General features: G+C 45.9%; 1 protein-coding gene across 4 annotated transcripts in view; it reads right to left on the minus strand.

Annotated features, from left to right (window-relative positions):
• The window catches only part of LOC137542498 (parathyroid hormone/parathyroid hormone-related peptide receptor-like), a 193,489-nt gene that overhangs the window by 46,850 nt on the left and 132,370 nt on the right, over positions 1-14,269 (minus strand). For all 4 annotated transcript variants that reach the window (XM_068264461.1, XM_068264459.1, XM_068264463.1 and 1 more), the window contains one exon: positions 2,569-2,683. In XM_068264461.1, the coding sequence (XP_068120562.1) occupies positions 2,569-2,626 (58 nt within the window). In that variant the 5' untranslated portion in view covers positions 2,627-2,683. The remainder of the gene's footprint in view (positions 1-2,568; positions 2,684-14,269) is intronic.

Below are 14,269 nucleotides of genomic sequence, written 5' to 3' on the forward strand. Positions count from 1 at the left end.
CACACTTTTGTCCCTGGGGAGCATATGGAAAATATTAATTTGGGAAGGCAAGCGACTTCGTACTGCCCTCCAAAATCTATCTAAGCCTAAAGATCCATGAACATGAGAATTAAAGCTGGGTTCAACTAGAACAATAAAGCTCTAATACCAAATTAGCTCTTATACACTGGGTCCCCCTCTGTTGTTATGTATGCAAAAGAGCCTCTCTGAGTTGTTCGACTCACTGAGTCGAATACAGTCCTGTTTTCTGAAGCACTGAATATGCAGTGCATAGGGTAGTATGCGCAGCATGTCCTTTCTGCTCCCCCCATGGCCACACATAATGATGTAGCAGGCAGAAAGGACATACTGCGCATGCGCGGTGCAGTATGTCCGGATTACAAGCCAGGAGAGTCTGCCAGAAGACCGGGAAGGGTTAGAGTAGAATAGCGGCTGACTGAGCGAAAGGGAAGGAGTAGTAAGTATTAGCTCATACTCTCCTACCCACTGAATTTTTTTCTTTTTTTTAATTTACATCTGGTATCCTTTTAACCACTTAAGCCCAACTGAATGAACATTCTCGTCCAGTTGGGCCGCGCACACTCCCGCGGGCCGCGCGCGCTCCTGCCGCCGGCCGTTAGCCCAGCGATCAATGAATGGGATTATAGATCCCATTCATTGATCTAAGCCCCCTGCAGAAAAACAGACAGCCTCTTAACAGAGGCTGCTGTTTTTCTGATTTCTGAAAAGTTTCCCGTCCTCCTAATGCGTCCTGGAAGCCTGATCGTACACTTCCAGGACTTTTGACTGTGGCCATCTTGTGGCCAAATAGTAAAACTACACCCACATCTATTTTTTTATTAAACAAATGCATTATTTTACATTTAAAATTAGCTGTTAACCTCCCACATCACCAATTACCCAAATCAAATTTTTAATAAAAAAAATTACAATAAAAAAACAACAACAACATAAATAGTTACCTAAGGGTCTGAACTTTTTAAATAAGCATGTCAAAGGAGTATATTAATATAATGTTTTAAATTATGGGCTTGTAAATAGTGATGGACGCAAATTGAAAAAATGCACATTTATTTCCAAATAAAATATCGACACCATACATTGTGATAGGGACATCATTTAAATGGTGTAATAAGCGGGACAAATGGGCAAATAAAATACATGGGTTTTAATTATGGTAGCATGTATTTATTTCAAACTATATTGGTCAAAAACTGAGAAATGATTTTTTTTCCTTTTCTTTCTTAATATTCCTGTTAAAATGGATTTAGAATAAAATAATTCTTAGCAAAATGTATCACCCACAGAAAGCCTAATTGGTGGCAGAAAAAACTAAATATAGACCAATTCCTTGTGATGAGTAGTGATAAAGTTATTGGCAAATGAATGGGAGGTGAAAGTTTCTCAGATGCAAAAAATAAACAACCCTTTGGGCTTAAATGGTTAAACAACAAAACAACAGTGAGAGACAGCTTGAGACAAGGATTAACTGCAGAAAAAGTTCAAAGGTTTATTATTTCAGCTTTTTTATAGATTAAAAGAGAGTGTGGTTTCTAAACTGAAAATATGACAGAATGATGCAAAAAAACTATATAGCTGAAAAGTAAAATATGAGAGTCTATTCTTTGCTAATGTTCTATTTGTTATCCGTACTACACCTACAATTCATAATATCATACGTTTTCTCAGGGGCATTGCTAGCCCCAAAGATCAGTGGCACATGCCCTGGATCTATTCTGGGGTGCCCCGGATGTCCCCCAAGCAGAGTCAGCTGTGGTGCCGCAATGGTGGACATGCTGGGAGCTGTGGTGCATCAATCGAGGTATGTTGTGGTTCCTTTATGTGGGCATACTGGGTGCTGTGGTGCCTTTATGGGGGCATGCAGGGAGCTGTGGTTCTTCTATGGGGCATGCTGGGAGTTGGGGTGCCTCAAGGAAGGCCAGTGGGAACATGGGATGAGGCCCACTAGATAATCCGGGAATGCTATGGGGGGACTGCCAGATAACCTGGCATCGGGCCAGCTCACCCAGCAGAAATCCAGACCAGCCAGAAAAGAAGCCGGGCAACTCTGCCTAGTTATGTTTAAATGACGCTACCCATTTATTTAATATGCTGCATTTTGGGGTTTTTATGTATTAATAGAAAGGGGGGCTTCATCCAACATTTTGCTGGGCTGGCCTACTTAGACCGCTGTCAAGTTCATCTAACTTTGTCTCCACCTATGACCACACCCACATGTGCATGGCCACACCGGTTTTCTGGCTAGAGCGCCCAAAAGTGCCCCGGATCTCTTAGGATCCTAGCAACGCCTCTGAGTTTTCTTTTCCCCACCAGGCTTGCTTTAAGCCAAATAAATAACTGTTTAGACCTTGTTCCACACTACATAAAAAATAAATAAATACATTTGTTTGTTGACGTGCTCCCCCCCCCCCCCCCATTCATCCCCCATGCCATCCACACTATACAAAAAAAAAATCACTGTATATTTCCTTAGGCTAACATATTACAATTACAACATAATGTTCTGACTGCTGTTCTTTAATATACTTGGCAATACAATATCTCTACCATCTGAAGAGTTGGGTTTCCCTCTGGCATTGTGAGCAGTTGATTGGCAGCGGCGCATTGCTTGTGACAGCAGGAATATCTGTTCATCTCTGGTGATGACATCATCCGTGTCCACCTGCAGCAGACAAGCAAAGTGTTGCATGACGATGGGCTGCCATACTGGCTACACTGTCATTCATAAGGCACACAGCTAAATAAACAGAATTGGATTATTATTAGTCTATGTCGGCTATAAACACAAATAGGGGCCAGTTATAGAAAGGCGGAATAGACAAAATGCTGTTATTTATTTTATAAAGATTGTACTTTCCTGTGCCCCACATTTATGAAAGTCAGGATCAGCTGAAGAGGTCTCCAGTTTTCAGCGACTGCCGCTATCGCATTACCGCTACTACTTTTTGCTGGATATATAAAGTGACAATTATAAGGGGCCATTTGATAGCAGCAGAGGCGTAGCAATAGGGGGTGCAGAGGTAGCGACCGCATCGGGGCCCAAAGGGCCCACCCTCAACTGCAGTATTACCTCTCTATTGGTCCTGTGCTCATAAAAATCACTTTTATAGATGATGTGAATAGTGGTAATCATTAACAAACTGTTCCCCATCCCCTTCTGGCACCTCTGACACTGTAGTTGCCATTGGCAGGTTTTGGTGCGCCGTATCAATTGTCATGTATAGAGTGCTTGGGAGGCCCCATTGTAAAACTTGCATCGGGGCCCACAACTCCTTAGCTACGCCACTGGATAGCAGTGATCCCCATAGGAAATAGTGGAGCGCAGTAGTGGTTGTTTCACACTCCCTGTTCGTGCTGCAGATCACCACTTTAGAAAGTAGTGGTGCGCCTCCGCAATGCAGGTCATTAAGTTGTGCACTGCTACCTCAAAAAGTATTGGCTGTGATCAAATGATTTAGGCTGATCGCCAAGGAGCAAAACATCTACAACACTATATGCATTCAAGAAAAATCTTCTTTGTGCCTGCTGCTTCAGTGTGGGGGGAGGCCCAGCGCTAGCATTTTGGTGTTGATGTAGTTTCAGTATGGCAATCATCCAATGCTGGGAATACACGTTACGTTTTTTGCCGAGAATCGTTCTTGCCTTCGATGATAAAATTCCGACATGACTGATTCTCCGCTCGATTCTGTTCCGCTCGATTTCTCATAGAAGTGAATGGAAAAAAGATAAGAAAAACGAGCGGAAGATAAGAGAATCCAGCAGAGAATCAAATGGCTAATAGATTGCGTGGAGAATTGAACGCGAAAAACGTAACATGTATTCCCAGTATTAAACCTTCAACACTAGATACAAATGTCTACCTGCCCTCATGTTTGTCTTCTTTCCTCCTCCAATCACTGGCCGTGAAAGGACAACTAAAGTGGGAAGAATACGGAGGCTGCCATATTTATTTCCTTTTAAACAATACCGGTTGCCTGGCCGCCCTGGTGATCTATTTGGCTGCAGAAATGCCTGAATAATAGCAGAAACAAGCATGCGGCTAATCTTGTCAGTTCTGACAATAATGTCCGAAACAGCTGATCTGCAGCATGCTTGTTCAGTGTGTATGTCTACAAGTATTAGAGGCAGAGGATCGGCAAGACTGCCAGGCAATTGGTATTGCTTATAAGGAAATAAATATGGCAGCCTCCATATCCCTCTCACTTTAGTTCTCCTTTAGGCTGCTTCCACACAGGGACGTTACAGGCGCACGTTAATGCAGCCTGTAATGCTCCCCAACTCACAACAATACAAAGTCAATGGGGCTGTTCACACAGCCCACGTTGCGTTACATGTAACGCTGCACGTTCTCCAGGACGTGCAGCATACTATAGCGTTCCAGCGGCTTAAGCCGCCTTAGACTGTTTGCACATGCTCAGTGTTGGGGCGGAGAGGAGGCGGGGAGAGGCCGCTACGTAGCCGCGCACATGGCTACTCAATATGCACTGCACTGGTGGCCGCTGATTGGCTGGCGGTACCATCACGTGTCCCGCCGGCCAATCAGCGCCACTCTCACTGCCCTAATGCGGAAAGATCCGCTTAACGCGGTTTACTCAATGTCCTCTACCAACACCGGCAGGCGTTTCGTTAGGGGACGTTATGCGACCATAACGTGCACTATAACGCAACGTCCCGGTGTGTAACTAGCCTTAAAGTTCTGGATAGACAGTAAAACAACAAGCTTGGCAAATAATATGTACTATGTAAGACTGAGCTGTAGATTTTGGTAATACTGGAGGCCAGATGGCTCCTTTTTCCCTTGACATCTGATCTTGGAATTGAGCATTGTATCCCAGGGAAGTTTAGTGCTCCTGCACCTCTATAGGGCTGAGGGTTGCAGTATGAAGGATGAAGAAAGTGGGGTACATGGAAAGTAAGGTACAGAATAGCAGGAGAGGACGAGAAGCTGTGAAGGAGAAAACAGTGCAAAATAAAAGTAAAAATAGTGTTAAAGAGAATGGAGCAGACCTTTAGGACATAACCACTCTGATTGGCCATTACCGAATACTTACAGCCTGTCCTCATTAGAAACAGCCAATGAGAGGCTAATAATTCCATGAAAATTCATATGCAATTGGGAAACCGATTTGTATGCAGATTGGAACTGGACCATTCAAAAATGGATGTTTTCCCATTTGACGTATGTTCTCTAAGCTTAGCCAATCAGCCCCAGAGAAAACAAGCACACCTTCTGCCACTAGGGTTACATTGCAAGTGCTCCATGGGACCTTCATGAGAAAATGTCTATTACACCACCCATCAGCATGTGTCTTCTCCAGGCTGTGTCCTCAGGAAACTGACTGTTGTCTCAGCACGGCCCAAAATAGCTTGTACAGCCCTCCCAGCACAGACAGTCTGTGTCCTGCAGGTACCTGTTACTTTTCACATGCCACTGCTATGGACACCACTTCCCTGCCGCATCAGCCCTCAGGAACAATACATCACTCATATCTTCCCGGCAGCAATGTCTCCATTTCTGCAAATATGTGTAGTCAGAAAGTCTAAAAATGCAGTAGGTGTAGCAGAGAGATGTTTACAAAAATGTTAAAAGGTAACTCCACTTCTAAAAAGCTATAATGGCCCACATGCAATTCATTTTTTCACCTGAGTTATCTCCAAGGAGATAATTTTTATCTTCTCTGTAAACTAAATTTTCAAAATTTTACAATTGAAAAAGTACCCAAAAAAGGTGAAAAAGTACTATCAAATTTATTTTGAGTATTTTCTTGCTTGCTGGTGACTTAAAAGGTATTTTATGACAAGTTGTAACAATATCACCTCACCTAGGAGAAAACTCAGGAGAAAAAGTGTATTGCATATGGGCCAAATGCCAGCGCCAGCTTAGGGATGCCCAAATCCGAACTTTGGATGAATCCAGATAGTTGTTATCCGGATTTCACCCAGTTAAATCAAATCACCTGTGCTGGCTGGGCAGGGGGGGGGGGTCAATCTTACCTCTCTGACGTCTTCTTAGGTCCGTCCCTCAGCGCCTCCTATGATGCGGTCCAAGCGGCGGTCACGTGATTACAAACACTTCCTCCTTCCGGGTTGAACGAGGAAGTGTTCGTACTCACGTGACGCGCGTGGAGCGCATCATGGGAGGCGCTGAGTGACGGACCTAAGACGACGTCAGAGAGGTAAAATTGCCCCCCCCCCCCCCCCCGCCCAGCCCGCACAGGTGATTTGATTTAACTGGGTGAAATCCGGATAACAACTATCATCCAAAGTTTGGATTTGGGCATCCCTAAGCTGGCGCTGGCATTTGGCCCATTTGAGCATCCCTACGCCAGTTTATCAAATAGGAAACAAGAATCAAGATTGTGCCATCTGAACAATCCCTGTCTCCCTTAAATGACATGGACAGGAAACATCTGGCTTTGGACGAATGCTGGACATACACATTGGCCTTGATTCATAACGCATTACTGCATGCGTTATCGCCCAAACAGCATGGTATGTTGTTGATAGTGGATTCATAAAATTTAATGCATGTTTTAATAGTGCGGTAATGAAAACGTTATCGCCAACAAAGACCTGGCGAGTTTGCTCTACACAGCAGCATTTTAGGAGCCCTTTGAATGTTATGGAATTTTTAAGGATACAGACGAGGAGGGGTGGTTGTAACAACACCCAGGTTTTTTGAAATCGCACAGAGTTAGATCATTTATAAGAATAATTAATTATATATATATATATATATATATATATATATATATATATATATATATATATATTATAATAACAATAATATTATATATAATAATAATAATGTATAATAAATAAGTCACGTGTGTCTAAAACTGCCCACTTCTACCCAGCATGCACCTTGTCATTAGGAAGTCAGCGGCAAACTACCGCACTCAGCAAATTATACCGACAGCTTTCCGCGCCACACCGCACACTTACCGACTGCTATCGCAATCACCTCGCACTCAGAATTTTTATAATGAATTCACTGCAAAACCCCTCATTTCCCGCCCTTCTCTGAACTACCGCACTCACTTTTATGAATCGAGGCCATTATGTACTATCAATCTATTCGCTGACCAAAAAAGATTGGAAAAATATCTCTTTATGACCTTTGTCCACTCCATATTGATCAGATTTCAGCTGAATACTGTTTAAACATGTTTAAACATACCTCCCAACTTTTTGAGATGAGAAAGAGGAACACTTCTGCCACGCCCCTATCACGCCCCCAACACACCCCTAGTCATGCATACCATAAAGATTTTGTAGGAAAAATATATCGTCTTAGAACCACACTGTTGCTTTCTATCCTGGTTCATTCACCTTTATTTCAACAATTGAAAATAAGAAATACTGTATATCAATTTAAAAGATGGGAATAAAGTTGCAAGCCGATCAAACATATTTTTTCAGTAGAAAAATACATATATTTACAAAGATCTGCACATCAGTCCTAAAAGAGGGACAAATGAGGAAGAAAGAGGGACAAATGAGGAAGAAAGAGGGACAGAGGTATTGGGTTGTTAAATAGGCACTGTCTCTCCAAAAGAGGGACAGTTGGGAGCTATGGTTTAAAGGGGTTCTCTGGTATGTTTAACCACTTAAGTACCAGCTGTCTCTGCCCCCTTAACCCTCCTGGTGGTTAATTAAAACCGGCAGGGGGCAGCGCAGCACTATTTAAAAATTAATTTTTTTTTAAACATGTAGCTAGCCTAGCGCTAGCTCCATGACAGCCGCAGTGCAGCGGCATCTCCCTACCCTCTTCGATCGCCTCCGGCGATCAAGCCTGTCCGGAAATCCCGTTCTGTACGGGATTTCCATTAAGGCTTCCCCCGTTGGCATGGCGACGGGCGGGGTGACGTCACCGATGTCGTGACGTCAAAGGGAGTCCCGATCCACCCCTCAGTGCTGCCTGGCACTGATTGGCCTGGCAGCACACGGGGTCTGAGGGGGGGGCGCGGCGCGGCGAGTGGCGGCTAATCGGCGCGGAGCGGCAGCAATCAGAGTGCATACGCAGCTAGCAAAGTGCTAGCTGCGGGTTGCAAAAAAAAAAAGTTATGCAAATCGGCCCAGCAGGGCCTGATAAATCCTCCTGCGCGGCATAGCCCGAGCTCAGCTCCGGCTTACCGGCAGGAAAGTTAAGGACCAGAGACCGCTGGTACAAAAAGCACAGAATCCCGACAAATCGCTGCGCGTACTCACCGCAACCGCCGTCATCCTCAGGACATAGACTTTGCCGTCTCTATGACGGAAAAGTCATGTGAGCCGGTCAGGAGCCACTTGCATTGGCTACTGACCGTGTCTATCAATGTAAGTCAATGGGAGCGGCTTACATTGATAGACATGGCCAGGAGCCAATGAAATCGGCTCCTGACCAGCTCACATGGCTCTGCCATCAAAGAGACAGGTAGAGCCTGCGAGCTGCGGCGAGAAACGTCGGTTTGAGCGGCGCGATCACCGGTGGAGCAACGGAAATGGCGAAAGCGCGCTGCGGACGGTTATTGAGATCTACGTCCTGCCAGCCAGGAGCCCACCAAAACAGGGCGTAGATTTCAATCACTGCGGTCAGAAAGAAAAAAGCTGACTCTTACCTGGGGCTTCTATCGGCCCCTACAGCTGTCATATCCTGCGCCGTCCTTCTCCGATCCTCCGTAACCTGCTAATTATTCATCTAACTTGACAAATAGAACTGCGGCTGCCGCACTTGAGCTCGCTCCGGCTCGCGTCAGCGGGAGCTTACTGCGCAGGCGCATTACAAGAAAACTTCGTATTGCGCCTGCTAGTTAGACTAATAATTAGCAGGTTACCAGCAACGGGGAACGGAGCACTGGAGGAGGACGGCGCGGGACATGACAGCTGCAGGGGGCCGATAGAAGCCCCAGGTAAGTGTCAGTTTTAGCTTTTTTAAACATACTAGAGCAGGGCTTTTCAACCTGTGGTACGCGTACCACCAGTGGTACTTTGCTGTTGGCCAGGTGGTACACCTCAGATTTGCCTGCCACTTGTCCTGGTCCCATCTTGCCTCCACAAAGTGTAGCTTCCCCACGCTCGCTCCTCACTGTGCTGCCCTGTGGCATACTTCAGACCTCAGATCAGTGGTGAAGAGACAGCCAGGTGAATGGTGCATAGTGTCAGTCGGGTTACTGCTGATCTGAGGTCTGAACTATTCTGCAGGGCAGCACAGTGAGGACCTCAGGGACTATAGGGTCTTCCCCATTCCTCCGCAGTAGAGGGGATCCAGTGATAGGACACCCAAAGATCTCCTTGTCAGCATACCGGCATACGCAGTAGCAGCTCTTCGCTTGAATTCTGGTGGAAACAGCCGAGCATGATTGGGTGCGCTCTACTCACGGGTGGTACTTGTACATTTTCATTTGATAAAAGTGGTACAATTAGTGAAAAGATTGAAAAGCCCTGTACTAGAGAACTCCTTTAAATATTGATCAGAACACCGCCTCTGCTAGCTTTGGAAATGTGTTGATCATGTGCGGCTACCCAATGGCGTAGCAATAGGGGATGCAGAGGTAATGACAGCACCAGGGCCCCTGGGCCAGAGGGGCCTGGTAGGGACCCGTGTTTAACCACTTTATTTGCTCTTTATTGGTGCTATGCTGGTTAAGATCACCTGTATATGTGCTTTGATTAGTTGTAACCATTAACAGAGTGTTCTCCTAATCAGCTTACACCTCTCTGACACTGCGGCTGTGCTTGGCAGGCTTTGTTGCTCTATAATGCTTGTTATGTATAGCGCGCCTAAGGGGGCCCAATGTAAAACTCGCACTGAGGCCCCCAGCTCCTTACGTTACGCTACTGCCGCTAACCCTCATGCTCCCACTTGGTTTGATAGGTCTTATCAGTGGACATTCAACAAGGAAGAAAGCTGGCACATCCAAACTTAATCTTTATTGGTTCCATGTAAAAAATATGGCCAACGTTTCGGAGCTGCGTAGGACTCCTTTATCAAGGCAATATTTGCTCGGACGCAAAGATCTGTCTGCTATTGTGCAAAAGTTCCTGCATAGGAAGTGGGAGTCTGGCTCCTCTAACACTCGCTGACAGCGATGTGTATTGTCTGAAATCAGCAGCAACCACATCCCAGATAATACACATCACTGTCAGCGAGTGTTAGAGGAGCCAGACTCCCAACTTCCTATGCAGGAACTTTTGCACAGTAGCAGACAGATCTTTGCCTCCGAGCAAATATTGCCTTGATAAAGGGGTCCTACGTGGCTCCGAAACATTGGCCATATTTGTACATGGAACCAATAAAGATTGATTTTGGATGCGCCAGCTTTCTTCCTTGTTGAATACTACACAGAGGGCGTCATTAAAGCAGTATTGTCACCATAAAAATCAAAATTTCAACAGCAACTGGTCTGAGTGTATTAAGTGATAAAGATGCTAATCCTACATTCAAAACTTGCAAAACTTTTTCTGCTGTTAAGGTTTGTAGTTATAACATACTTTAGGAGCACTGGCCCTAGTGCCAAACAGTACCAAAGAGTTGAATGCTGGGAATTCTTTTTGTCTATAATATATTCCTCCTCTTCCATTTATTTCCCTGCCTAGCTCATCAGAAACACCCTCTGATTACTTGTGTTCAGGCATGGGCTCAAATTCGGATTTGGGTGAGTCCGGATAGTGCTATCCGGATCTCACTCAGTAATGCTGTGCGGGCTGGGCGGGGGTCAAGCTTACCTGTCTGACATCTTCTTCGTCTGTCCCTCGGCGCCTCCCACGATGCGTTCTACGCGCGTCATGTGATTACAAACACTTCCTCCTTCGACCCGGTAGGAGGAAGTGTTTGTAGTCACGTGAGCGCCGAGTGGAACGCATCGTGGGAGGTGCCGAGGGACGGACGAAGAAGACGTCACACAGGTAAGCTTGATCCCCCCTGCCCAGCCCGCACAGCATTACTGGGTGAGATCCGGATAGCACTATCTGAACTCACCCAAATCTGAATTTGAGCCCATGCCTGCTTGTGTTTACAAGCAAGGCTAAGGTGACTCAGTGATTGGATGTGTCAATAAAAAAAAGACAGTGCAGTTGTTAGTATACACCTCAGTGGGAGTGTCTGAAGACTCTGGGAAGAGGGCAGCTAATGAATACACAATGAGCAAGAGAAGGGAGGAGGGGAAACAAGAGTCAGGAAGGATATGATGTCAGCATTAGCTTGGCAAGATGGCCACTGCCTAGAATAGGATTTTCGGCTTTTCCTTTATAAAATTCACAGGAATCGTTACGTGGATAGCACAATACATCTGTTATGTAGGTAGAAGTAGTATTTATCTACTTATGTGTTTTTTGTTTCTATGTTAGCATGGGTGTCGCTTGTTCTTTAAAGATTATGGGTTTGATCCTTTAGTGAGTGTGAGACAATACTACCAATGTTATCAGTGAAAATGTCTGATCAGTGATTTCTTGATAAAAATAACTGAACATCATTTAAGACCTATTTCGTAAAATAATTTTGTTAGATTCTATGGTTTTGCTTAAGCAAGGTTACTAAAAATGATCTAATAACGTGTGCAGACTTTTACATGGATTAGAAAGAGCCACAATAGACAGTTCTCATGTTTGTACGTTTCCGCTGTCCACACATTTTACTTGCAACCATTTGATAGCACTTTACATTTGATAAAATTATTGTATCAACATTGAACTAAAAAGTTAAAGGGAACCAAAGGCACCAGTGATATGGAGGCTGCCATACTTATTTACCTTATAAATCTATCAGCTGATCAAACTGATCACATACTTGTCCATGAGTTCTCCTAAGCATTGCAGAGCTACAGTTAAGATGTCATTAGATATAACCCCCCATGTATGCCGACAGTTGCACTAAGTTCATTTAGTGGGGAAGTATTGGATTTTTATCTATGGTGTACAGCTAGAGTTGTTGGGCTTTTGGACTTCAGTTTCAACAAGTGTGATATCACATCAGTTTGAGGTCTCAGCATCAATACCAACATTACACAATACCCAGATAGCCCATGGTGACCCAGAACTACAGTGACCCAGAACCACTGTGACCCAGAACCACTGTGACCCAGAACCACGGTGAGGCAGAACCATGGAGACCCAGAACCACGGTGACCCAGAACCACAATAACCCAGAACCACAATGACCCAGAACCAGTGTGACCCAGAACAATGGTTACCCAGAACCATGGAGACCCAGAACCATGGTGACCCAGAACCATGGAGGCCCAGAACCATGGAGGCCCAGAACCATGGTGACCCAGAACCACAGGGACCCAGGACCACGGTGACCAAGAACCACGGTGACCAAGAACCACGGTGTCCGAGAACCATGGAGACCCAGAACCATGGAGACCCAAAACCATGGTGACCCAGAACAACGGTGACCCAGAACCACAGTGACCCAGAACCACAGTGACCCAGAACCACGGAGACCCAGAACCACGGTGATCCAGAACCATGGTGACCCAGAGCCACAGTGACCCAGAACCATTGTGACCCAGAACCACGGTGACCCAGAACCATGGTGACCCAGAACCACAGTGACCAAGAACCACGGTGACCCAGAACAATGGAGACCCAAAACCATGACGACCCAGAACCATGGTGTAACGATTGGTGTCAGCAACACAGATTTTTCTGATTATTGGTGATCTGCAGTATCACCAATAATACAGATGCTATACCTGATTATGTGGTGACCTGCAGAATCACCAATAATACTAGTATAGCTAGACACAGGACACCTTATGTGGTATAGTGTTTGGTGCAACAGTAATAAGAAAAGTTATCTCCCGAGGAGCGGGAGATACAGACAATATTGCAGCCAAGGATCCCCTGAGGGGCAGGGGATTCAGACTGCACTGCAGCCAGTGGACGCCTGAGAAGCAGGGACCACTGGCGGAGTAAGAGAGAATGATCACCTGAAGGGCAGGTGATCAAGACTAAGCTATAGCCTTGGATCCCCTGAGGAGCAGGGAATACAGACTGTACTGCAGCCAAGAATTCCCTGAGGAGCAGGGAATTCAGAAGTACTGCAGCCAGTGGACACCTGAGGGGCAGGGACCACTGACTGTGCTGCAGGGGTGATCACAGGTGGAATGAGTGATTATGACTGTACTACAGCCAAGGATTCCCTGAGGAGCAGGGAATCAGACTGTACTGCAGCCAGTGGACCCCCGAGGAGCAGGGACCACTGACTAGCTGCAAGATGATCTCCTGAGGAGCAGGTGGTCAACAGACACTGCTTGCAGCCAACAGACACCTGGGGAGCAAGTGTCACAGACAGTACAGCAAGGCTGATCACCTAAGGGTTAGGTGACAGCCCTTGAGATTTCCTTCACTAGTGGCAAGAGCCACAAGTGAGGATAGAAAGGTCAGACAAGCAAGGTCAGCAACAAACGGACAGATACAGTACAGAGACGGAAGACTGATTCGGTATCAAGGTACAGGCAGTGTCGGCAACAGTAATCAGATAGGCAGAAGTACCGAATCAGTAGCGAGAGAGTAGTCAGGAAAGCAAGAGATCATAATAGAGAAACAGTAGTAATATAGCAATCTCCTAGTCTAGGTGTGAAGTCCTTGGTTGCAACACCTGGGAACTAGACTAACAGATGTGCAGTAATGATATAGCGATATACTAGTCTAGGTGTGAAGTCCTTGGTTTCAACACCTGGGAACTAGACTAAAGAATGGTACACAAGTCTATAATACAAAAGCTATCAACGGAATCTGATTAAGTGCGAATTCCCAGCTCCGGCTGGTTCTAACACACTGTAAGATCTGACTAGGGTCTGTGCGCTCACACGTAAGCATTCGCAACAGCAGACAACTTGCAACTGACAGGAAAGCCCTATAAATACCCAGAGCACTCCACAGCGCCGCCCCAGTCACTCAGCCAATCCGGAGCATAGCTGGGGTCAGATGATAGGCCTGATCAGCTGACTCCCCTTCTACTTGCATAAAGGTCCTGTCGCACGCGCGTAGCTCTTAATCTGTGTGCACTAGAAGGACCAGGCGAACCAGCAGCATGTAGCTGCGCGGCAGAAGCCACCAGCTGGAACGTGGAGATGTCCGCCATGCCGCTTGCCCTTGCGGTGGCATCTCCGCTATCCTTTACAGTACCCCCCCCCCCCCCCTGAGGAGTGGACCCCGGATACTTCCTACCCAGCTTCTCAGGGTGTAAATCATGAAACTCTTTCTTTAATTCCTTACCATGCATGCGACAATCCGGCACCCAAGTTCTCTCCTCTAGCCC

Source organism: Hyperolius riggenbachi, chromosome 12 (assembly GCF_040937935.1).
Source record: "Hyperolius riggenbachi isolate aHypRig1 chromosome 12, aHypRig1.pri, whole genome shotgun sequence".
Taxonomy (NCBI): Eukaryota; Metazoa; Chordata; class Amphibia; order Anura; family Hyperoliidae; genus Hyperolius; species Hyperolius riggenbachi.